The sequence below is a fragment of the Schistocerca cancellata genome, chromosome 3 (assembly GCF_023864275.1).
Source record: "Schistocerca cancellata isolate TAMUIC-IGC-003103 chromosome 3, iqSchCanc2.1, whole genome shotgun sequence".
NCBI classification, from domain to species: domain Eukaryota; kingdom Metazoa; phylum Arthropoda; class Insecta; order Orthoptera; family Acrididae; genus Schistocerca; species Schistocerca cancellata.
In genome coordinates, this window is record NC_064628.1 from 104,403,542 (window position 1) to 104,429,304 (window position 25,763).

Below are 25,763 nucleotides of genomic sequence, written 5' to 3' on the forward strand. Positions count from 1 at the left end.
TCGCGGTTTTTAGTGGCAGCAGACGACGGGCACGAGGCGAGATCCTTTGTCGACATGGCACAAGCATGTATCTTATTACAGGCCCAGTCGGATTGCAGCGCCGACGCCACAATCAGATTCGCCACTGTCTTGTGCATGGTGGTCCTTCTGTATCTCTTCCCCCAGTCTCGCGGATCCCAAGGGCAGCGCAGCCACAACAGCAACCAGAGGGTGTCATCATGACATGTACCCTTCTGGGCGTTTTCTGGGGGATGTTTCCACCAGAACGAAGGACGGATGGTGGGCTACATCCGGAAGTATTGTAACCTCCCCCTTACTAATCGACCTATCCTGCTTGCGATATAAAATATTACTGTCGATCGCGTGTATACCTAATGGAATTTTTCTAATTGGATAAGGCGATCTTTCCCGAAGAAGTAATACCAATAAGTAGGGGGAAACTGTACAACCGATCTTTCTGATACGAGGTGCATTCAAGTTCTAAGGCCTCCGATCTTTTTTCTAATTAACTACTCACCCGAAATCGATGAAACTGGCGTTACTTCTCGACGTAATCGCCCTGCAGACGTACACATTTTTCACAACGCTGACGCCATGATTCCATGGCAGCGGTGAAGGCTTCTTTAGGAGTTGTTTTGACCACTGGGAAATCGCTGAGGCAGTAGCAGCACGGCTGGTGAATGTGCGGCCACGGAGAGTGTCTTTCATTGTTGGAAAAAGCCAAAAGTCACTAGGTGAGTAGGGAGCATGAGGAATCACTTCAAAGTTGTTATCACGAAGAAACTGTTGCGTAACGTTAGCTCGATGTGCGGGTGCGTTGTCTTGGTGAAACAGCACACGTGCAGCCCTTCCCGGACGTTTTTGTTGCAGTGCAGGAAGGAATTTGTTCTTCAAAACATTTTCGTAGGATGCACCTGTTACCGTAGTGCCCTTTGGAATGCAATGGGTAAGGATTACGCCCTCGCTGTCCCAGAACATGGACACCATCATTTTTTCAGCACTGGCGGTTATCCGAATTTTTTTTGATGGCAGTGAATCTGTGTGCTTCCATTGAGCTGACTGGCGCTTTGTTTCTGGATTGAAAAATGGCATCCGCGTCTCATCCATTGTCACAACCGACGAAAAAAAAGTCCCATTCATGCTGTCGTTACACGTCAACATTGCTTGGCAACATGCCACACGGGCAGCCGTGTGGTCGTCCATCAGCATTTGTGGCACCCACCTGGATGACACTTTTCGCATTTTCAGGTCGTCATGCAGTATTGTGTGCACAGAACCCACAGAAATGCCAACTCTGGAGGCGATCTGTTCAACAGTCATTCGGCGATCCCCCAAAACAATTCTCTCCACTTTCTCGATCATGTCGTCACACCAGCTTGAGCGAGCCCGAGGTTGTTTCGGTTTGTTGTCACATGATGTTCTGCCTTCATTAAACTGTCGCACCCACAAACGCACTTTCGACACATCCATAACTCCATCACCACACACTGGACTCGCATTCGGGAGGGCGATGGTTCAATCCTGCGTCCAGCCATCCTGATTTAGGTTTTCCGTGACTTCCCTAAATCATTCCAGGCAAATACCGGGATTGTTCCTCTGAAAGGGCATGGCCGACTTCCTTCCCTAATCCGACGAGACCGATGACCACGCTGTCTGGTCTCCTTCCCCAAACAAACAACCAACAAAATCCATCACCACATGTCTCCTTCAACTGTCGATGAATTTCAATTTGTTTCACACCACACAAATTCAGAAAACGAATGATTGCACGCTGTTCAAGTAAGGAAAACGTCACCATTTTAAGTATTTAAAACACTTCTCATTCTCGCCGCTGGCGGTAAAATTCCATCTGCTGTACAGTGCTGCCATCTCTGGGACGTATTGACAATGAACGCGGCCTCATTTTAAAACAATGCGCATGTTTCTATCTCTTTCCAATCCGGAGAAAAAAAATCGGAGGCCTTAGAACTTGAATGCACCTCGTAGAAAAATCCACTAAAAATAAAAAAGTAATTAAACCGAACAGGCCTACAATTTGGAAAAATGAAAGTTTTTTTTTGCATTCACTCACGAACAACGCTGGACAGAAAAGGTGTACCACTGATCATGAAAAGTTACACTAATGAACGAAATGGAAATAATTACAGTTGCCAGCCCACTAGGGCGATTTACATCCAAAATCCTGTACAAGATGATGGGAAAGAAAAACATTTATTATTAAACACTGACGTGGCAACTGAAGGTTGTCACGTTTTTTGACACTAATTTTTCAAATTCGATTTCATATTATTGTCTGAACAACTGAGCCTTTTTCACTGACTTGAATGGAATTAAATACTAGAATACGTACCAAACCAAACAGCCATGTGCTCCAAGATATATGTAAAAGAAATAAAACTTCCGCACTCTTATTTTGTGCATTTGCTTTAGATTTGGATTTTTTCCAGTGATAGACTCTCAAACTTCGGTTAGCATGTAAGGAAAAAAGGGAACAGGACCCTGCTTGGTAACAATGTCTGGAGGCAATGAGGACACAATCGCCCTGAATTTAACTCATTACTTTTTAAATAAAGTTCATTAATCAAATCACATTTAGTTGTGCAGCTGGGTTCGCTGTTAATACTTTCTACCAGTGAACAGTCTTACTTCGGTGCTGTGTGTGCGACGAAACTCAGAGCCGACATTGCTGGAACTGCTGCTGTTGTTGAAGACGGTAGCATCTTGTGGCGCCACGGCTAGTTAGAGGAATGGACAGTCGTAATTAATACAGCCTCTTCCGCCCGTCCACTGTCCTTCCTCCTGCTACTAGTCATCTGGCCGGCGCGCGTACTTCATGCCGCCGAAGTGGTACACTCTACTGCGAGAGCGTTAACGCCACACTTCCGCACACTACAAGCACTGAAACCCGTCTCCTTTCTCTCCGCGCGCTCTGCTGCGCAACAACTCCCTAGCCAAAGATTTTACAACGGACAAGCACTGCTATTATCGTTGCTAGTCGATGCAAATAACAATTCCTTTGGCTTTTTCCCAGAGCTTATAAGTTTCACAGTAAAACACAGATAAATACAATGAAACGTCAACAGACTTTTACCTAAATGTACACATACAGTAAAGCAATGACCTTACTTATTAAAAGAAAGCATTTTAATTACATATATTTACATACAATTTAAAAAAAATTATATATCGGTAGCAGGTGCCACGCATCTTGCATTTCTGGTGTTACAGTATGATGTCCCCTGCAGCCTCAGCTTTCGGTCCATCAGAAGTGTCCATGTTCCTACCTCCCCTCCCATTATTGTGCTCCAGATATGATGACGGTCTGTCCCTGTGGGCCTGTGGGGGGAGGGGGGGGGGTGTTACTGCGTAACGTCAAGCGCCAGCATGCTAGTCAGGAACGACAGAGATGAGAAGTCTGTGAGAACAGGTCAGCCAATCGCATGCTGACTGACCCTCTTCCAGGACGACAACATGACAGCAACATCCCCCAAGTGCCGTGCCTGACTGATGGAGACCACTCAATAGCAGTTTCAAGATTAACCACTTGGATAGCAGCTTCAAAGTTAGTCACTTTGATAGCAGTTCAGAACAGAGTTTTTGTCGTTTAGAGATCAGCAGTCACTGCAAAGACCGATTATTTCATATGTCGCCCTTTGCTTGTGACACATCTGTGTAGTTGCCAAAGTTAACTATCTGTAATTGTCTCTTTGTAATAAAACTCATTAATATGAGTTGGTTGATTGTTTGGCTAGTCAACAGAGAACGCAGGCTTCCTAGACACAACAAGCTATTATTTTATTTAACAATAGTTTAAATGTACAAACAGGTGGAAATTTCAAATTTGTCTCATAATATTTCCATCAATGGCAAGTTTATTCTAGGATTTTGTGAAGCTAGCCCTTCTGTGTACTTGTGTTCTGCATAAAGGATTCAAATATACCCACTTCTACATTTCTTAAGTGATGTTGGATAAAACTAAACGAACAAAACTTTGAAAAATGTAATACCTCATCAACAACACAAATATTATACATAATTACTGCGGAGTCTCAAAGACTGTATCACAGTCAACCCTGTCAAAAGCTCTCTCAAAATCTGTAAATGCTGTAAACATAGGTGTCTCTTTCTTAAACCTGTTTTCTGTGATAAGCTGCAGCCGGCCGCTGCGACCGAGCGGTTCTAGGCGGTTCAGTCCAGAACCGCGCTGCTGCTACGGTCGCAGGTTCAAACCCTGCCTCGGGCATGGGTGTGTGTGATGTCGTTAGGTTATTTAGGTTTAAGTAGTTCTAAGTCTAGGGGACTGATGACCTCAGATGTTAAGTCTCATAGTGCTTAGAGCCATTTGAACCATTTTTTGTGATAAGCTGTAAGGTCAATATTGCCTCCCTTGTTCCTGTATTTCTCTGAAACAAAAACTGATGTTCCCCCATGTCAGTCTCTACTGGTATACTGTACATATAGTTTACTATAATTCTCTTCTGTACAAGCATCAATTATCAAACGGTCTGATGTGGTCAACAGCCCAGGATAATTTCAGTTGCTATTAAGTTCACTTGCGTTGTCGTTCAGTGTTATTAATGGGACTGTTGAGCCTTAAGTCTAAATGAATTGGCAAAGACACAGACTGCTGTTAGAGTGGGTACTTTGGCAACGGGTAACGCTGCAACCAGGTAGGTTGGTGGCTGTAGTCTGCACAGGACATTAATGCTGCTCTTTCACAGCATGCAGTTGACTTATCTTCAGTGAAGCAGAAACGGAAGTGTGTGAAGTTACAGTGAGAGCACCACACTTGTACAATTAGTATTCAAAAAGTGCCGGGTGGTTATAATTAAAGTGCAGCTAATCCCAGAGGTCGGGTGTGGGCTGTAATTATCTTATGGCAGCGAAACATGATAGACATGCTAATGCGTTAATGTGGAACCAACTTACGCTGGAACAATTAGTTCCAATTTTGGCCACCAGATGCAAATCTGGCACTGCGAATGCAAGAAAGATGTATAGACACGTTTCCATATATAATGTATCAGGAATGGAATGTAGCAGAATAGGTCAAACAAGTGAGAAAGGTGTAATGTTGATTTTACTATTAACCACTGCTTACAGAATTTGTTGAATATCAGCACTAGAGAGGTGAACAAGATGCCACATCCGTGTCCCTAGCTAAGTTAATTGGCATGGTACACGCTGTTTGGCTGGAATAGCGCATATGTCTTTGCCCTCAAATCGCTCGCAAGCACTAACTGTCAGAGATCGGTGTGATTCTCCGTACCAGGAGACTCCTTACCAGTCAGGATGAGCCTGTGAACAAGTGTTCACATAATGACTCTCGCAATCGTCTCAGCGCAGCGTGAGTCGCCTTGCTCAAACACTCTACGATTTCTGCAAGAGAAGAAGCGAATTACTCTGTCTGCAATTTGCCTGTATCAAAGTTTGGTGGCCACGCATTTTCTTTCTGCCCAATCAGAGTGTTCGTACTTGTTATAACTCCACCCACCAGAGTTTTTGTAGCCTATCACACGTGTCATTTCTTTCGTAGAGCAGAGTTTAACTTCTGCTACGGAATACTGAGATAAACAGCTTTTTCTTTCGTGAGAGTTTTAACACAGGTGGCTACAGTGAGTCACCAGTGTTTTGAGTTGGGTTTCTTGGGCGTTTATCTGCCATCTCCAGCCGTTTTCCTGAAGAAAGGCTTTCCGAAGGGTCGTTGTTAAAAGCAGGGGTAAGGGCTGCTCTTGCCAGCGGCCTACGCAGTGGAGTCTCATTGTGTCCGCCAGGTGTCCTGCTGTGTCAGCCGAATGTGGGAGGGCATCCTGTCATAAATATTCTCCTTCCCTCATAACTGCGGCTTGCAGCTGGGGCCTGGGAAATTACTTGCGTGCAGTTACTAGTGTGAGAGTTAGAGGTTTATACTCACGAAATGCCAGCTTATTTATTCGCTTTGCCTATCAATAATTGATACATTTTCACATAAGTATGTCGTGTGACATAGCGAGTTAACTGGAATTATTTCAGAAATTCAATGTAAGGTGTGTTATTTGTTTGACACATTACACTTTCCCGGGGCGAGTGATGTACGGTGTTGCACCACATTGCACGGAAACAGTGGTTTCCACGCAGTTGCGCACTTCCAACGCAGGAATCACATGTTGTACGAGGAGGTCTCGGTAACGTGTACACGTCACGGAACTGCTGAGAAGTCCTCTGGATGTCTTCTCTTCAAAGAAGAACGGACCGAGAATAAAAGTGCTCGGGAATCCACACCACACAGTCACATAAGGCGAGTGCAATTGCTCTTCGTGCACAACACGCCATTTAACAGCACTCCAAATTTGGAAATTCTGTGTATTCACTGCACCCTATACTGTAAAATATGCATTGCATTTCCAAAGAATATTGCCCAGCCATATTTCATCAACTTTGAACCATGCCAGAAACCGAAGAGCAAATTCAGCACGTTGTTGAGAATCATGATGTTTCAGCTACTACACCGTCTGGATCTTGTACGGGTACCAGTGTAAAATACACCGCAAAGCCTTCCGTACTGTCGACCATGGGGTGGACAATTCTCGCGACACTGCACAATCGCTAGCACTACCCCTTCCTCTCCCAGATACCACACGAAGCCCACTTATGTTTTCGAACTTCATTATCATGTTCTTTAAACCATTTAATGACATCAGGACTCTCCTCAGACCTTTCACTCAGTGAAACTCTCTAAACACATCACTGTAATTGTTGTCCTTCACAATAAAACAGTTTCACTAACAGCGCATGATCTTTCCTCTCGATAGCCATACAGTTCAATCAAGTTACGTCCTATCAAATGATAGTGTGGATGTCATACCAACATACAGACAGTGTCCACCTGGTGGCCAAAATTGTAAATAATTTTTTCTGGTGTAGATCGGCTCCGCATTAACTCGTTAGCAAATCTACCAAGTTTCGCTGCCATACGATAATTACAGTGCACACTGGGCCTCCGCTTTATTCATGATCACCTGGTACAAGTTGGGTTTTTCTTTTCGGCCAAGTGAACTTCCGTCTTAAAAATTTTTCTGTTCTATATATCACATAGTGTAATCCATGCGTCTTTCAGGCCTTATTTATTTGCACCAATGAAGTTTATTTACTGTTTCAATTTTAGCTCCACAGCTACTTTTGTAGAATTCCATGACTTCTCTAGTTAATCTGAAGACTAGCCCACATTATTTTATATCCGAATAAATATCGCTAAACTTTTCCATTTGTCTTCAGATTTTACTCCTTCTACATTACGATTTGGACCTAAAAATATGCTGATTACTTTTTGTCCTCTCTTTTGGATTTCTCAGTGTCTTTCTTCCTGTTTAAAATGAGTGGTTCAAATGGTTCAAATGGCTCTGAGCACTATGGGACTCAACTGCTGAGGTCATTAGTCCCCTAGAACTTAGAACTAGTTAAACCTAACTAACCTAAGGTCATCACAAACATCCATGCCCAAGACAGGATTCGAACCTACGACCGTAGCGGTCTTGCGGTTCCAGACTGTAGCGCCTTTAACCGCACGGCCACTGTGGCCGGCCTTAAAATGAGTGTTTCAGAGCCATAAAAACATTCTGGTCATGACTGTGTTGTAGTGTTTCAGTTTTGTGTATTTTGAAATGCATATTTTGTTTCTTTATTGTGTGAGGTGCAGCACATATTATGTCACAGTACGATATTATGTAAAGAACTGGGAAACAGTATGCTGCATGATATTTTATTTTGGTATGTAAGCTTATTTCGGCTTTATTCCCTCCATCGGCACGTGTCCTGACGTTGTAGAGTGACATATGTCAACTTTGAGTAAATTATTATTGCCTTCTGTAGTTGTAATATTTTTTTGAGTGAACAACTAGCTGTCAACCTTGAACTTCTACAACCGTCAGATAGTAAAAAACTTATTATAATATACATAAAGCACTTCGTCTTCAGGCCACGAGACGCCTACCGGGACCATCCGACCGCCGTGTCATGAGTGGAGGATGCGGATAGGAGGGGCGTGGGGTCAGCACACCGCTCTCCCGGTCGTTATGAAGGTATTCTTGACCGAAGCCGCTACTATTCGGTCGAGTAGCTCCTCAATTGGCATCACGAGGCTGAGTGCACCCCGAAAAATGGCAACAGTGCATGGCGGCCTGGAGGGTCACCCATCCAAGTGCCGACCACGCCCGACAGCGCTTAACTTCGGTGATCTCACGGGAACCAGTGTGTCCACTGCGGCAAGGCCGTTGCCTGTTATAATATACATGCAACAGCAAATTATTGAACAACTTAGAAACGTTGCTGAAAAAATAATATTACGATCAACAGCTACAGACAGCAATAATGGTTTACTCAGAGTTGACGTATGTCCATCTACAACGTCAGGACATGTACTGGTGAAGGCAATAAATCCGAAATAAGCTTATATCCCAAAATAAAATATCGAGCACCTTACTGTTTTCCAATTCTCTGAATTTTTTGTAATAATTTTGTAAGACAGAAGACTGTTTCTATTTTGTGAGAACGAGTTTTGTAACAGTTATTGGGAACTGAACCAATAGGCAAAGAAGACTTCGAGTTTCTCAACATGTTCAAGAAGAAGTAACTGTCGCTAGGGCGAGGCTGGGACTGCAGGATGTGTGGCCGAAAAGTTGCCAAGCGAAACGCTGAATGTTATCTTCGGTAAGGGGAGCAATGTGTTGACGCGCATTCTCGCTGTGCAAGACAACACAAGACGACAATTTCTCACACCTTTGAGTCTTGATGTCGCGTCTCCGAAAAAGAACGCTCTTTCCTCTCAGAAAATAATAACTATCATTTTTTGGCTCGAGTGAAGAGTCTGTTTGAATTTCATCGGTTTTGGCGAAGCTGAGTGTTCAAATGTGTATGAAATCTTATGGGACTTAACTGCGAAGGTCATCAGTCCCTAAGCTTACACACTACTTAACCTAAATTATCCTAAGGACAAACACACACACCCATGCCCGAGGGAGGATGCGAAGCTGACTGGCCGCACAGCATTGACTATTGTTTTCATTCTTCTTTGACGTAATATATCCATATCTCTTCACTTACAACAAAGTGGGGAAATGAGTGATGTCCATCTTGTCGACAGCGATCCAAACATAGTAGCCATAAAAGGAAAGACGAGAGCAAGTACACCTGAACTTCCTCTTTTGTTCAGGTACTATCAAGCACGCTCGCGAATGAAGTCGGCGAAGGGTTTCCTTGAAACAACTGCGACACACACAGTACCGTCACAACAAACAAGACTGCAAGCATTTTAAACGATGTTTAATTCGTGAGGAAGGGCTGCTTCCTAGAAAGACAAAAGCGGACTACCTGCCAGTTATTGATTATACTTCGTCATATTGTCACATGGAGCAAAATAGAGGTTTCCAGTGCGGAGTCAGCGTTTTCCGGATGTGGGCTTGATCATATCTCAGCCGACTTCTTGCACAGTGACTTAACTCGCCTCTTACACCACGGAAAATTTAGCACAAATTCGGATTTGTTGCCCTGAGGTTACTAAATTCGTTGTGTAATATACGCAGTCTCTTACTTTCATGGTTAAAGTGAATGTATTTATGTTTTATGATGTTTGCACCTGGATTCGCGTAACCTGTTACGATTTGTCTTCTTACTTACCAATTATGTCTTAAAGGTAGACGGTAATAAGTAATGACACAAATAATATACAGATGAAGGAAAATTTATTTCATAAAATTCTAATATCCGACTGTTGACAGCATGAAATATACTGAAGCAAGTTTTTTCGGGTCTCACTCTATTTTTCTACTTTTTAATCTCTTATACATTTTAAATATTATTTTAAAGATGCGGTGTCATTTTGTAAATCTGCTGCTTTCTACCACTATGTTTAATAAGAACAACAATTTCACTCATTTTAATAGAACAGAGTAAATCTTCGTATTCTACAGAAATCTAACGGCTGGTGGCGTTAGTAATGCATCACTGTGCTGATGTGAAATTGTCTACGGTTGTGTAACAACGATGTGCTTTATAACAAAATATTTAAATACGATGCCTTTATAAACGATCCTTAAATATTTCCAGATAGATAATACTAAATTCGTACTTTATTGCCAAATTTGCATATTACTTAGTCACCGTCACAGCAACTAACGAGAAACGAAATGTGATGTTTCATTGTTTTAGAGTTAGTTTCGATTTTTTCCCTTTAGTATCTACTTTCATCTCTATGTTAAGCAAGAAGCTTTAAATTTTGTTGCTACAGCCTCATATTATATATATATATATATATATATATATATATATATATGTGTGTGTGTGTGTGTGTGTGTGTGTGTGTGTGTGTGTGTGTGTGTGTGTGTATGTGTGTATGTATGTATGTATATATATATATATATATATATATATATGTGTGTGTGTGTGTGTGTGTGTGTGTGTGTGTGTGTGTGTGTGTCTAAATGAAACCAACTGAGGTATCTACTGTTAGCATTTCTCTACTTTTGGCCATTGACGAAATTCCATAGATTTACATTCGAAACAAACCTTCCCACCATCTACTTCCCGTCGCCCAATCCAGCCTCTCCTCGAAGACGCACAACAAGCTACTTATGACTCTTCATCCCCAACGCGGACCCCTCCCGCACTCTCGGCTGAACCCCTGACAGCGCGGCCACCTGTGAAACACCTGCTCGCCGTACGGCTACGGTACCGGACACAGTACGCCCCCCAGCTACTGAGCGACTGCTGCCGCTGGCTCTACTTCCAAGGGTAGGAGGCGCCGCCGCCCCCGCCGCCGCCGCCGCCCCCGCGGTGGTCGCCCCTGGGGCGGCCCTCGTCGCCGTGGCCGTGTCCGTGGCCGCTGGCCAGCTCTTCGTCCAGCAGAAGCTCGAAGTTCCCAAGTGCCTCCTGCGAGGGCACCTTGTTCCACCGGACGCTGCAACACAATTGTCATTCGCAACATTCAGGGGCAAATACCATCCAACTGTGCTGTACTTCATTCAGGAGACTGGTATGACTCCGCTGTATACGCCAGTCCGTCTCGTGTACGCCACCTCATTTCCCACAGCAACTTATGAACATTTCAACTTGTTTAATACACTACTGGCCATTAAAATTGCTACATCAAGAAGTGCAGATGATAAACGAGTATTCATTGGACAAATATATTATACTAGAACTGACATGTGATTACATTTTCACGCAATTTTGGTGCATAGATCCTGAGAAATCAGAACCCAGAACAACCACGTCTAGCCGTAATAACAGCCTTGATACGCCAGTGCATTGAGTCAAACAGAGCTTGGATGCCGTGTACAGGTACGGCTGCCCATGTAGCTTCAACACGATACCACAGTTCATCAAGAATAGTGACTGGCGTATTGTGACGAGCCAGTTGCTCGGCCACCATTGAGCAGACGTTTTCAATTGGTCAGAGATCTGCAGAATGTGCTGGCCAGGGCAGCAGTCGAACATTTTCTGTATCCAGAAAGGCCCGTACAGGACCTGCAACATGCGGTCGTGCATTATCCTGCTGAAATGTAGGCTTTCGCAGGGATCGAATGAAGGGTAAAGCCACGGGTCGTAACACATCTGAAATGTAACGTCCACTGTTCAAAGTGCTGTCAATGCGAACAAAAGGTGACCGTGACGTGTAACCAATGGGACGCCATACCATCACGCCAGGTGGTACGCCAATATGGCCATGACGAATACACGCTTCCAATGTGCGTTAACCGCGATGCGACCATCATGATGCTGTAAACAGAACCTGGATTCATCCGAAAAACTGACGTTTTGCCATTCTTGCACTATCGTAGGCGCTCCTGTCTGTGATGCAGCGTCAAGGGTAACCGCAGCCGTGGTCTCCGAGCTGATAGTCCTTGCTGCTGCAAACATCGTCGAGCTCTTCGAGCAGATGTTTCTTGTCTTGCAAACGTCCCCATCTGTTGACTGAGGGATCGAGACGTGGCTGCACGATCCGTTACAGCCATGCGGATAAGATGCATGTCATCTCGACTGCTAGTGATACAAGGCCATTGGTATCCAGCACGGCGTTCCGTATTACCCTTCTGAACCCACCGATTCCATATTCTGCTAACAGTCATTGGATCTCGACCAACGCGAGCAGCAATGTCGAGATACGATAAACCGCAATCGCGATAGGCTACAATCCGACCTTTATCAAAGTCGGAAACGTTCAAAATGGTTCAAATGTCCCTGAGCACTATGGGACTTAACATCTATGGTCATCAGTCCCCTAGAACTTAGAACTACTTAAATCTAACTAACCTAAGGACATCTCACAACACCCAGTCATCACGAGGCAGAGTAAATCCGTGACCCCGCCGGGAATCGAACCCGGAAACCTGGGCGTGGGAAGCGAGAACGCTACCGCACGACCACGAGCTGCGGACTGGAAACGTAATGGTACGCATTTCTCCTCCTTACACGAGGCATCACAATAACGTTTCACCAGGCAACGCCGGTCAACTGCTGTTTGTGTATGAGAAATCGGTTGGTAACTTCCCTCATGTCAGCACGTTGTAGGTGTCGCTACTGGCGCCAACCTTGTGTGAATGTTCTGAAAAGCTAATCATTTGCATATCACAGCATCTTCTTCCTGCCGGTTAAATTTACGCGTCTGTAGCACGTCATCTTCGTGGTGTTGCAATTTTATTGGCGAGTAGTGTATAATCAGGCCTTGGTATTGACGCGTTGTTATGCTCCGATATTTGAGTTAAGATTACAGAAACTGTGAAAAACTGATTAATAAATAAGATTACTTATTTTTCCTTTGAGCGATGGAATAACGGTCATTGTTGATGGCGGGGCGCATTCTTCCTATCGCGTCAGATACTTATCTAGAAACAATGCAATGGCTCTGGAAATTTTAACCATTTACGAGCCGTAGCAATTTAATACCACCGTCGGTTCTACGGAGCCTGTACCTGACAGAACCGAGAGCAGCAGATTCTCAATTCGGAGACAATGGCCCGATCATGCTTATTTTTTTTCTCGCTCAAACTGATCGCAAGTCACTGTAAAATGATCGGCAAATAACCTCAGGGGCGCGCTTTGCTTACAGCAGGCTGAATTCAATGCCAAAACGCGAATTGCGTTCCGCATACTGCGTCTCTTTACCAAGATCTGCTGAGCCTGTGGTTCCAGCTAGCTTTTTTGTAACAAACATTACAATATCGTAAATCATGTACCACTTAATAATTGCGGGGATTACATACATTTTAAAATAAAACATGAATATAAGGCATAACCCATTTGAACATATTTAATTATAAGTCAAATGCTTATTCTAGGACACAGGGAGAGACTTAACATACCTCACGTCTGCTATGTTCAAAGGAGACAAACAAAATACACACATCAAAAAAAGCTTTGCATCACTCCGGTTCCCAGAACTCCTGAAGACAGACGTTGACTGTGGATACTGTAACACAGACACAGTCCCCTTGACTCTTCAGAGATGTCACTAAACCCGCCCAAAGATATAAACAACTATGCATGAGCAGCGCCTATTAGACGGACGGGGTCCGACAGCCGATCAGTTCCAGTCATTCCACCAGGAAGGAGGTACACTGCTCATGTTGCCTCTAGTTCAACCATGCCTAGACGGTCAATACCCCGGTTCGATCGCGTCCGCATTGTTACTTTGTGCCAGGAAGGGCTCTCAACAAGGGAAGTGTCCAGGCGTCTCGGAGTGAATCAAGCTGACGTTGTTCAGACATGGAGGAAATACAGAGAGACAGGAACTGTCGGCGGCATGCCTCGCTCAGGCCACCCAAGGGCTACTACCATAGTGGATGACCGCTACCTAGGGATTCTGGCTCGGAGGAACCCTGTTAAGGCATTAAATTGTAGGCTGATACTACGAAATGTTATCGTTACCGACCTGCTGGTAATGGTCCCACATTTAAGAATATGTATCTGCGCAAAAATGTCCCACATTTTTTGATAAAGATCATTACACACGGTGATTTAGCTGCCTCTACAGATGTCGTTTTATGCAAACCCACATAACAGACCAATTTTGTTAGCCATTACCCTCTGAAGACGTGAAGCACATTGTCAAAATGTCACGGAATAACTGGTAAAATGCACGAAGACATCTTAAATCTATTGTACTAGTTTCGTTTATGAAACTACTTTAGCACATTAAAGTGGCGAGTAATTAGGATATATATCTGCTTCCCATTTCCATATCTCCAGTTAATAACATTGTTTCCAATGGCGAAACACACTGTATAAGGCAACGTTTCTGAACCATATACGAAAGATTAAGTACTACAAATGGAACGAACATACAGAAACTTCAAAAACCCGTATGACTACACCGTTAATTATGCAACGAAAGGTAAGAGACACTTGGATAAGTACTGCAGAAGTTAGGTATATCTTGCCCTAAGAATATTCTGTAACTCATGGCCAATCCTCACTTGTGTTTTTGCAGTGTGATAATATTTGCTAACAGTCTTTCATAGCTGTGAGAAGGAACTTACATCGATTCCATGGTTGTCGCTTGTCTGAATACAAATCCTGATACAGACGTGGTGCAGGCTGCATAAAACGCCACCGGTAGGGGCAGCTCAATCAGACAGTTTAAAGTTCTCACAAAGGTATGTGCGCCATGGAAGACCCAGGTTCAATCTCGAACAGGGTTGGTGGTTTTTCGTCGTTCCAGTTGCTCCCGGACTGCCTCAAGTCAACTTTGCCTGCTATCAAACTCAACTTTGCCTGCTATCAAACGAGTACTGGTGGGCTTTCCTGGGGTTAAAGGGTAGCATGGTCATAGGCTGTGCGCCATAGGCCTTTCACCGTATTAGAGGTACGTGCAGAAATTTATTAAATATTAAATTACGCTGTCCTCCTTTTTACTCCATGATTCGAAATCATTAACCTCTTTTTACGTAACAATTAATGCTGGTAATAGTTTTCCTCGATGAGATACTAAGGAACGTTTCGACCTTTGCCTTGAAAATGAAACATTATTAGGACAAACGACCACACAAATAGCTTGAACTGAAGCCTCTAGTGTTGGACTTAAAGTAAAGCAAGATAATATGCCACCATTTTAAAATCTAGTCAGAATATCACGTAAGAGAAAAAAAAATACCGTTGAAGAAGCAAGAAGTAAAACAGTATGTAAAATATACCTTGACAATTTCTTTAATAATGTGACTATATGGAAAAGTTTTATACATAAGCTTCAATCATTTAAACTTACAGTTTCACTGCCAGTCTACATTTTAATCCACTGTACTACAGCCATCATTAGTTATTTTACCGCCGAAATAGCAAAACTCATCTACAACTTTAAGTGCTTCATTTCCTAACGGAACACTCTTGGCATCGCATGGTTTAACTCGTCCGAATTCCATTACCCTTGTTTTACTGTCCTTAATGTCCGTTTTGTATATTCCTTTCAACAGACTGCACACCCCGTTCACCTGCACTTTCAAGTCCTTTGCTGTCTCTGACAGAATTACAACGTCATCTGCAAACATCGATCTCTTATTTCTTATCCCTGAGCTTTAATTCCTCCTCCAAATTTTTCTTTGGCTTCCTTTACTGCTTGCTCAGTATACATGTCGAATAATGTCGGGAATAGACTACAACTCTTTCTCACTGCCTTCTCAATCTCTGTTTCCCTTTCGTGCCCTTCGACTAATATAAGAGGTGTTTGGTTTCTGTAAAAGTTGCATATAATCTTCGGCCCCCTGTATTTTACCCCTGCTACCTTTACAAGTTTACAGATTGTATTGCAGTCAACATTGTCAAAATCTTTCCAAGCTATGAACATAAGTTTTCCTTTACTTGATCTGTCTCCTAAGATAAGTCTTAGAGTCAGTGTTGACTCGCATGTTCCAACATTTCTCTGGAACCCAAACTGAGCTGAACAGGATGCTCCAGACACAGGCGAAATCTCATGAGTGTTGTTCCAGTTGATGCTACCGGTAGGTGGGGATACACTACACGTGACCTTCACCTAAATAGGAAGGGGAAAGATAAGTCTCTATTAGCAGAAACTGTAAGCGGGTCCATAGTCACACAAGGGATTATCCCTACATCTACATCTACATCTACATCCATACTCCGCAAGCCACCTGACGGTTATGTATCTCATCACAACACTTTCCCTAATAACAAACGTTTGCTGATGCATTCTGCTTTCGATCTTAAAACTATATCGGTCTCTGTACTGCACTGATTAACCTCCATAAAATGTAAGCTGCTGTTTTATGTGAAAAACAGGATGTGATTCATAAAGGTATCTATCCGTTCTTACGAAAGAATAAAAAATCATTTACGTACATTTTTTCAAGGATCGAATTGGAAACGAAATACTTCCTGAGAAATTGATGCAATGTCTTCCGGTTCTGTGTGAATGAAGTGTCGTATGATGCACTGTGTAGAAAAAATGTGGATTTCACTGACTGTGAGGCAACTGAACTGCTAATACACTATACGATCAAAAGTATCCGGACACCTATTGGTGGACATTAATATGGGACGTTTCCACCCTTCGCCACTATAAAGCTTTGAGCTCTGATGGTGACACTTTCAATGTAGAGTCTGAATGTCTGAGGAAAAACTGCAGCCCACTCTACGTCAAGAGCCGAAATGAGAGAAGGTAATGTTGGACGTTGGGGTCTTGAGCGAAGTCGACGTTCCACCTCATTCCAAAGACGGTACACTGGGCCCAGGTTGAGACATGGGCATGCGAGTCCATTTCCAAAATGTTATTCTTCACAAACCACTGCCTCACAGATGGCGCTTTATGCAATAAGTATTTAGTAGTTGTATTACACGTTTATTACCTTATAAATAAATAAAAAACTTTTTTTATTTTTAATTCAGTGCATTAGTATTTGTAAAATGATTCTTTCATATAGCGTTCACTAAAAAATGACGACCATGCCACTTGGGACCTGTGGAATGGTACATTAGCTTATTTGTTTGAGTTGTAAATATTTGTCAAGTATTGTTGTTTTTCTGACATGTTCTACATCCTGGAGGACCTCTTCACTATGGATCAATTGGAATGAAAGTAAATCTAATCTAATCTAATCTAACTGTACGCAGTACACAGTGCCGTAGGATGTGTTCACATTTTTCCGCATTCAGCGTTTTCTTAAGCGCAGTAAAGGAAAGACGCCCCAAACACGAAAAACACCCCCATACCTAACACCGCCTCCTGCGTACTTCTCTTTTGACATTACACATGAGGGTAGGTAATGTTCTCCAGGTATTCGTCAAACCCAAACATCTCCATCGGATTGCCAAGGGTACAGCGCTATTCATAATTCAAGTTACTCGTTTCCAGTCATCCAGTGTCCTATGGCGTCGATCTTTACGCCACCTGCAGCGTCGCTTAGCAGTGACTACAGAAACGTGTGGCTTATGAGCAACTGGTCGATGATTGTAGCCCATTTATCAACTCCCTAAACAAAGTCACTGTGCTCGCTGGACTGTTGGTACTACTTTGGAACTCACGGGTGATTCCTTCCGCTGATTTAATGCTATTTTTTTACAACCACTCTTCGCAATGCTGTCCGTCAGTCATGTCTGGCTGATTTTGGTTTAGCTGTGACTGTTCCTTCACGTTTCCACTTCGCAACCATACCACCAACAGACCACTTGAGCAGCTTCAGAATGCTTGAAGTGCCCTTACGGATTTGTTACTCGACCGACATGCAGTGAGTAGTCCACATTCGAAGTCACTGACGTCTCGTAACCGACCCTTTCTGATGTTACTGACAACACAATACTGCCCACCTCCTTTTGCACTGGCGGTTGCGCCTTAGTGGCATCTAGTGGTCAGTTCCTCATTATATTGGGATGTCCAGACACATTTGATCATGCAGTGTGGACTGTACAACGCAACGCACAACGCACTAACTTGCGAGACAGGAAGAACTGGATCGAATCCGCGCATCGAATTAACGACGTTGTGCTAGTATACTGACCACGCTGAGGTTAGTTTCTGGTCGCTTTGCCACACTCGTTTAGGTAAATGTTGGGCTGGTTTCTCAATTCCGTCTCAGAAAATACGACGCAAGAAAACTTACAATGCGACACTACGCAGAACAGCGTTGAGACGATTGACAGACTGATTTCGCGCACGACTTTCGTCTCTAAGTTACAGTGGCGATAGTGAAGTCGGGAGTAGCACCCGGAGACAAAGATAACCAACAGAAAACAAAACTGGCCAAATCCCGAAAAAGCGGACCTTGTACTACACCGTATAAACGCTAGGGAAAAGATAAGGCTAAGTGGAAAGGTAACTCTGTCGCTTGTAAAAAGTATATACAGAAAGAACTGTACGTAAAACATTTCAAGCCTTGTTTTTTACAACTTTAACAGACCGAAGGTTAAAATGAGAACCGTCCCATTAATATTCACAATTGCACAGAAATTATGTTAATTGTAGTGCTGCATACATACACTAAGTGATCAAAAGTATCCGGACACCTGGCTGAAAATGACGTACAAGTTCGTGGCGCCCTACATCGGTAATGCTAGAGTTCAATATGGTGTTGGCCCACCCCATAGCCTTGATGACAGCTTTGACTCTCGCAGGCATGCGTTTAATCAGGTGCTGGAAGTTTTCTTGGGGAATGGCAGCCCATTCTTCACGCAGTGCTGCACTGAGGACAGGCATCGATGTCGGTCGATGAGGCGTGGCACGAAGTCGATGTTCCACAACATTACTGTAGCACCCATTTTCATTACTATTAACATGGTAAAAAGATGTAAGAAAGGGCCTCAACGCCCTTATTCTGACTGGTGCTGACCTGCTCACTAATCGCCGATTCATTGGTGTAGACTGGAGTATTTGGAGAAGGGTATGTTCGCTTTGGTGCTTGTATTGCTCATGTTTGGTTTATGGGGTGCTCAAGCGCAGGGTCATCAGTGCCCGTATAAAGTCCGAATTTTTACACAGTCGAACTTTTGTACATAGTCCAGTCTAACCACAGTCACGAATGATGAGGACAACGCAAACACCCAGTTCCTCGGCAGAGAAAATCACCAACCCTGCCGGGAATCGAACCTGGGACCCCGTGATCCAGAGGCTCCAACACCAGCCACTAGACCACGAGCTGCGTACGTTTTATTGCACATGTGTTAACCATTCTTAGACAGGTAAGTTTCGTGACAACAGACTGCGTGGGTGAAATGTTTCATGTGAAAGCTGAAGAGCAAGACGAGATACAAGGGCAAACTGAAGCGTCATTATCTTCGGACAGAGCAGGGTTTGAAAAAAAATGTTTTGACTGATTTTACTGGTAAAAATCGTGTATGAAGGAAGGCAAGTGTCCGCTTGATCTCGCGTACATTTCTCTCTTTCGAAGCATTTATCCCGACTTGCGGGATCTGCTGGTTTATCGGATGTGGCATGTTAATGTTAAGGGGTGGCCGGATGCCCTTCCTGCCACCACCCAATACACCCCCCCCCCCCAGAAGGAATTAGTGTACCCCAGCTGTCTGCTTCTAGTGTAACCGATGGAATAGTGCGAATGTGTTCAGATGTCTGTGAGCCATGTAACTGAGGCGAAATCTGGGGACCAGCCCAGTATTCACCTAGTGGGATGTGGAAAACCGCCTAAAAACCACATCCAGGCTGGCTGGCACACAGGCCGCCGTCGCTAATGCGCTGGACAGATTCGATCCGGGTCCGGCGCACCTACCCGAGTCCAGGAAGGAGCGCGTTAGCACTCTCGGCTACCCTGGCGGGTTTGATCTCGCGTACATATTTAGTGTTAATATTTCTTTCTAAAATAGTCATTTTGTTTGTGTTGCAATTAAATGAGTAAACTGAACTACCGAGCTGTTATAACACTCCTTGTTTTGGGCTGTTTACAACCAACAAAAATACAGCCAAAGTTTGTGAAGATAATACAGGGGTGTACTGGAAAGTAATGTCTTCGAATTTTTTAATTCTGTTCTCAATATCAGTTGAGGCATTACATGTCATGCCTATTGCTCAATCGACTTTCCGGTTCACTGACACAAGTTGCAACCCTCTGCCGCTAGAGAGCTCCGTACTGTAACGCGTAACATGGAGGTGTGTAAAGAAACTACGTGTGTGTGTGAGAAACAGCGAGCTGTAACCGAGAAAACTGAAAGCGCGAATTCGAAGAGTTCGTCCACACATGGAGCGCCCTTCCCTTCAGCACGACAACGCCAGACCACACACGAGCGCTGCGACATCGGCAGCAGTCCGACGCCTCGGGTTCACTGCCATTGACCATCCTCCAAACCTCCATACACTCCAGACTTGGCCTCATCCGATTTTCATCTGTTTCCAATACTTAAAGAACACCATCGAGGACTTCACTTTGATAGTGAAGAAGCGGTGCAAGCAGAGGTGAGGTTGTGGCTCCGTCAACAAAGTCAAACATTCTACAGTGACGGTCTCAATAAACCGCTCTTTCGTTGGGAAAAATGTGTTTGCCGCCAGGATGACTATGTTGATAAATAAATACATAGACGTGAAGAATAAAGATGTAGAATCTTAATGAAGTTTGTTTTGTTCAAAAAGCTTTAAGAATGTTCACTTAAAAAACGCGGAGGTCCTCGTAAGAAGTGCTCTCCTTCATTTTCACCAGATACAAAATGGACAGCTCTGAATTCGGCAATGGCTGTATTTGTCTTGAAGGTTATTCACGTTCGAGACTTCCCTCTGCTGCAGCCACACATGAAAATACACTGGAGAGCCAAAGTAACTGGTACACCTGCCTAATATCGTGTAGGGCCCCCGCGAGCATGCAGAAGTGCCACAGCACGACGTGGCGTGGATTCTACTGATGTCTGGACTAGTGCTGGAGGAAATTGACACCATGAATCCTGCAAGGCTGTCTATAAATCCATTAGAGTACGAGGGCGTGGAGATCTCTTCTGAACAGCAAGATGCAAGGCATCCCAGATATGCTCAATTATGTTCACGTATGGGGAGTTTGGTGGCCAGCGGAAGTGTTTAAACTCAGAAGGGTGTTCCTGGAAACACTCTGTAGCAGTTTTGGACGTGTGGGGTGGAATTGCCCAAGTCCGTTGGAATGTACAATGCACACGAATGGATGCAGGTGATCAGACAGGATGGTTACGTACGTGTCACGTGTCAGAGTCGCATATAGACGTATCAGGGGTCCCATATCACTCCAACTGCACACGCCCCTCGACATTACAGAGCCTCTACCAGCTTGAACAGTCATCTGCTGACATGCACGGTACAGGGATTCATGAGGTTGCCTGCATACCAGTACACGTCCATCCGCTCGATACAATTTCAAACGAGACTCGTCAGACCAGGCGATATATTTTCAGTCATCAACAGTCCAATGTCGGTGTTCACGGGCCCAGGCGAGGTGTAAAGCTTTGTGTCGTGCAGCCATCAAGGGTACACGAGTGGGCCTTCGGCTCCGAAAGCCCATCGATGATGTTTCGTTGAATGGTTCGCACGCTGACACTTTTTGATGGCCCAGCACTGAAATCTGCAGCAATTTGCGGAAGTGTTGCACTTCTGTCACGTTGAACGATTCTCTTCAGCCGTCGTTGGTCCCGTTCTTGCAGGATCTTTTTCCGGCCGCAGCGATGTCGAAGATTTGATGTTTTGTCGGATTCCTGATACTCACGGTACACTCGTGAAATGCTCGTACGGCCAAATCCACATTTCATCATTATCTCGGAGATGCTGCGTCCCATCGCACGTCCGCCTACTATAACCCCACGTTCAAAATCACATAAATCTTGATAATCTGCCATTGTAGCAGCAGCAACCGATCTAACAACTGCGCCAGACACTTATTGCCTCACGTAGGCGTTGGCGACTGCAGCGCCGTATTCTGCCTGTTTACATATCGCTGTATTTGAATACGCACGCCTATATCAGTTCCTTTGGCACTTCAGTGTATGATACACCCTTTTCACCACGTTTGGAACCCTCTGGCTTTCATCTGTCCTCACATCTAAAGTAACCTGTGGCTGGAGGAGGTTTTTCCGAATTGCACAGTAGTAAAACGTTGGAGTCGCATTCAGTAGGACGACCATTCAAATTTCAGTCCTGCCATTCCAGCGGTTTCCCGGAACGGCCTAAGGCAATACATCGAGTTGTTTATCTGAAAACCTTACGGTCGATTTCCTTCCCATACTTCCCCAATCCGAGATCGTGCTCCTTCTCTGATGACTCCGTCGTCGACGGGACGTCAGACCACAAATTTCATTCTCGAGAAGGTTGTGAGTACAAGTATGTGATTATAACAGGGTCAAAGTGCACTGATCAGGGAATGGGACGGAAAATAAGTCAATTTTCGATTAAAAGGATTGATATTAATTGGGAGGTTTGCCCTGCCTTGTAATGACAGAGCGCATACTTACTCGGGCACGCCGTCCGGGGGCAGGACCACGGAGATGATGTTGTCGATGAGCTTGTACTTGAGGATGCGGTCGTTCACAGTCGTCGACGTCAGCGACGGCGACGCGTTTACCTGTGGAACACGAGAGGAGGAAAAAACGCTGTATCTCTCTAATAAAAATCTATAACGAATGGGCGCTACAAACGCCTTGTAGAAGTAGTTAAGTAGAGCGGTTGCTATTTCATGACTTTCAGATCAAGTTGTTTCGTAACAGGGGGTGTCAGATGCATCAGAATTTCCGGCGGTTGGAAAAGTGGGTTGAGGCCTGTGTCTAAACCACAGCAAGCTCTTTTTTACCACGAAGTAATGAGTGCTGTCGACAATGGATCTCAGATCGATTCCATAAGCCTAGATTTCCAGAAGGCTTTTGATACCGCTCCTCACAAGCAACTGTTAATCAAATTGCGTGCATATGGAGTATCGTCTCAGTTGTGTGACTAGATTCGTGATTTCCTCTCAGAGAGGTGACAGTTCGTAGTGATAGATGGTAAATCATCGATTAGAGCAGAAGTGATATCTGGCGTTCCGCAAGGTAGTGTCATAGGCCCTCTGCTGTTCCTGATGTACATAAATGATCTACGTGATAATCTGAGCAGCCCCCTTATACTGTCTGCAGGTGACGCTGTAGTTTACCGTCTAGTAAAATCATGAGACGATCAATTCCAATTACAAAATGATCTAGAGAGAATTTCTGTATGGTGCGGGTAGTGGCAACTGGCACTAAACAAAGAAAAGTGCGAGGTCATCCACATGGGTACTAAAACAAATCCGATAAATTTTGGGTATACGATAAATCACACAAATCTAAGGGCTGTCAATTCGACTAAATACCTAGGAATTACAATTACGAGCAACCTAAATTGGAAGGACCGCATAGATGATATTGTGGGGAAGGCGAAACAAAGACTGCGCTTTGTTGGCATAACACTTAGAAGATGCGACAAACCCACTAAAGAGACAGCCTACATTACACTTGTCCGTCCTCTGCTGGAATATTGCTGCGCGGTGTGGGATCCTTACCAGGTAGGATTGACGGATGACATCGAAAAAGTACAAAGATGGGCAGTCCGTTTCGTGTTTTCGCGGTATAGGGGTGAGAGTGTCACTGATATGATACGTGAGTTGGGTTCAAATGGCTCTGAGCACTATGCGACTTAACTTCTGAGGTCATCAGTCGCCTAGAACTTAGAACCAATTAAACGTAACTAACCTAAGAACATCACACACATCCATGCCCGAGGCAGGATTCGAACCTCCGACCGTAGCGGTCGCTCGGTTCGAGACTGTAGCGCCTAGAACCACACGGCCACTCCGGCCGGCACGCGAGTTGGGGTGGCAGTCACTGAAACAAAGGCGGTTTTCTTTGCGGCGAGATCTATTTACAAAATTTCAATCGCCAACTTTCTCTTTCGAATGCGAAAATATTATTTTGTTGACACCCACCTACGTAGGGAGGAATGATCATCATAATAAAATAAGAGAAATCAGAGGTCGAACGGAAAGATTTAGGTGTTCCTTCTTCCCACGCGCCATTCGAGAGTGGAATGGTAGAGAAGTAGTATGAAAATGGTTCGATGAACCCTCTGCCAGGACTTAAGTTTGAATTGCGGAGTAACCCATGTAGCTGTAGATGTAGATGTAGGTGTCCGTCTGCCCTTTTTTTTTTTTTTCAGAACATACCGGTTGGCTATAATTAAACTTTCCCTGTTTAACACGTTATAACACGGAAACTGACTACCGTACAAGTACCAAACGTTGTAGCATTAATGTCCGGAGTATGGGGTGCACGATTTCCAAGCATCAAAGCGCCACCGTCCAGTTCCAACTATAGCCACCGGATGCCGTGGTCAGTCATCGTGATTCACAGTCTCACACACCTGACCAGTCGCCGTGCCCTTATTGACGTGTCAACATGAGCTTGGAGAAAAGGAGCAGGGCATTATTAGTGATACTCTATTATGAAAACAACAGTAACGCTGCAGCTGCACTTCGGAATATCGCCTGCAGAAAGGATTAAGAAATGGTCCTCTTCCTCCAGCTGCCGTGCGGGGCATGATGGAGACGTTCGAATCAACTGGAGAACTGGGCGTCGCTCCGGGAAGAGGCTGACGACCGGTTCATGGAATCGCTGTTGCTATGGCAAACAACGCTACAGTTTCCGATCGTCAGGCAGCGTGCGTGCTGTGTCACAACGGATGAACATCCCGTGGTCCACTGCACGTGAGGTACTTCGAACCATTGTCAAACGGTATCCGTGCAAGGTCCATATCGTAATGCAGCTTGCACCACAGGAGGCACAACGACGTGTTGACTTCGCTCTCCACTGTCTCGCAAGGATTCTAGTTGACGAGAGCTGGCCCTGGAACATCCTATGGACAGACGAAGCTCATGTTTCTCTGACGGATGAGGTGAACACAATCGAAAAAATGGCTGACATCGAAATAAGTGTCCAAGGAATAGAAAAGCAACTGAAATCACTCAACAGAGGAAAGTCCACTGGACCTGACGGGATACCAATTCGATTCTACACAGAGTACGCGAAAGAACTTGCCCCCCTTCTAACAGCCGTGTACCGCAAGTCTCTAGAGGAACGGAAGGTTCCAAATGATTGGAAAAGAGCGCAGGTAGTTCCAGTCTTCAAGAAGGGTCGTCGAGCAGATGCGCAAAACTATAGACCTATATCTCTGACGTCGATCTGTTGTAGAATTTTAGAACATGTTTTTTGCTCGAGTATCATGTCGTTTTTGGAAACTCAGAATCTACTATGTAGGAATCAACATGGATTCCGGAAACAGCGATCGTGTGAGACCCAACTCGCTCTATTTGTTCATGAGACCCAGAAAATGTTAGATACAGGCTCCCAGGTAGATGCTATTTTTCTTGACTTCCGGAAGGCGTTCGATACAGTTCCGCACTGTCGCCTGATAAACAAAGTAAGAGCCTACGGAATATCAGACCAGCTGTGTGGCTGCATTGAAGAGTTTTTAGCAAACAGAACACAGCATGTTGTTCTCAACGGAGAGACGTCTACAGACGTTACAGTAACCTCTGGCGTGCCACAGGGGAGTGTTATGAGACCATTGCTTTTCACAATATATATAAATGACCTAGTAGATAGTGTCGGAAGTTCCATGCGGCTTTTCGCGGATGATGTTGTAGTATACAGAGAAGTTGCAGCATTAGAAAATTGTAGCGAAATGCAGGAAGATCTGCAGCGGATAGGCACTTGGTGCAGGGAGTGGCAACTGACCCTTAACATAGACAAATCTAATGTATTGAGAATACATAGAAAGAAGGATCCTTTATTGTATGATTATATGATAGCGGAACAAACACTGG

The 25,763-nt window shown here is 44.4% G+C and overlaps 1 protein-coding gene and 1 pseudogene across 1 annotated transcript in view; both read right to left on the reverse strand.

The window, feature by feature from the left end:
* Positions 1 to 8,136: 8,136 nt before the first annotated feature.
* On the reverse strand, positions 8,137 to 8,254 carry LOC126177697 (5S ribosomal RNA; annotated as a pseudogene).
* Positions 8,255 to 10,833: 2,579 nt separating this feature from the next.
* Positions 10,834 to 25,763, reverse strand: part of LOC126176142 (polyglutamylase complex subunit TTLL1) — a gene marked incomplete at its 3' end in the record, with an annotated part of 265,578 nt that continues 250,648 nt past the window's right edge. Inside the window, exons 8-9 of the mRNA XM_049923281.1 lie at positions 22,387 to 22,496; positions 10,834 to 10,930 (exon numbers count right to left, since the gene is read on the reverse strand). Coding sequence (XP_049779238.1) covers positions 10,834 to 10,930; positions 22,387 to 22,496 — 207 coding nt within the window. The remainder of the gene's footprint in view (positions 10,931 to 22,386; positions 22,497 to 25,763) is intronic.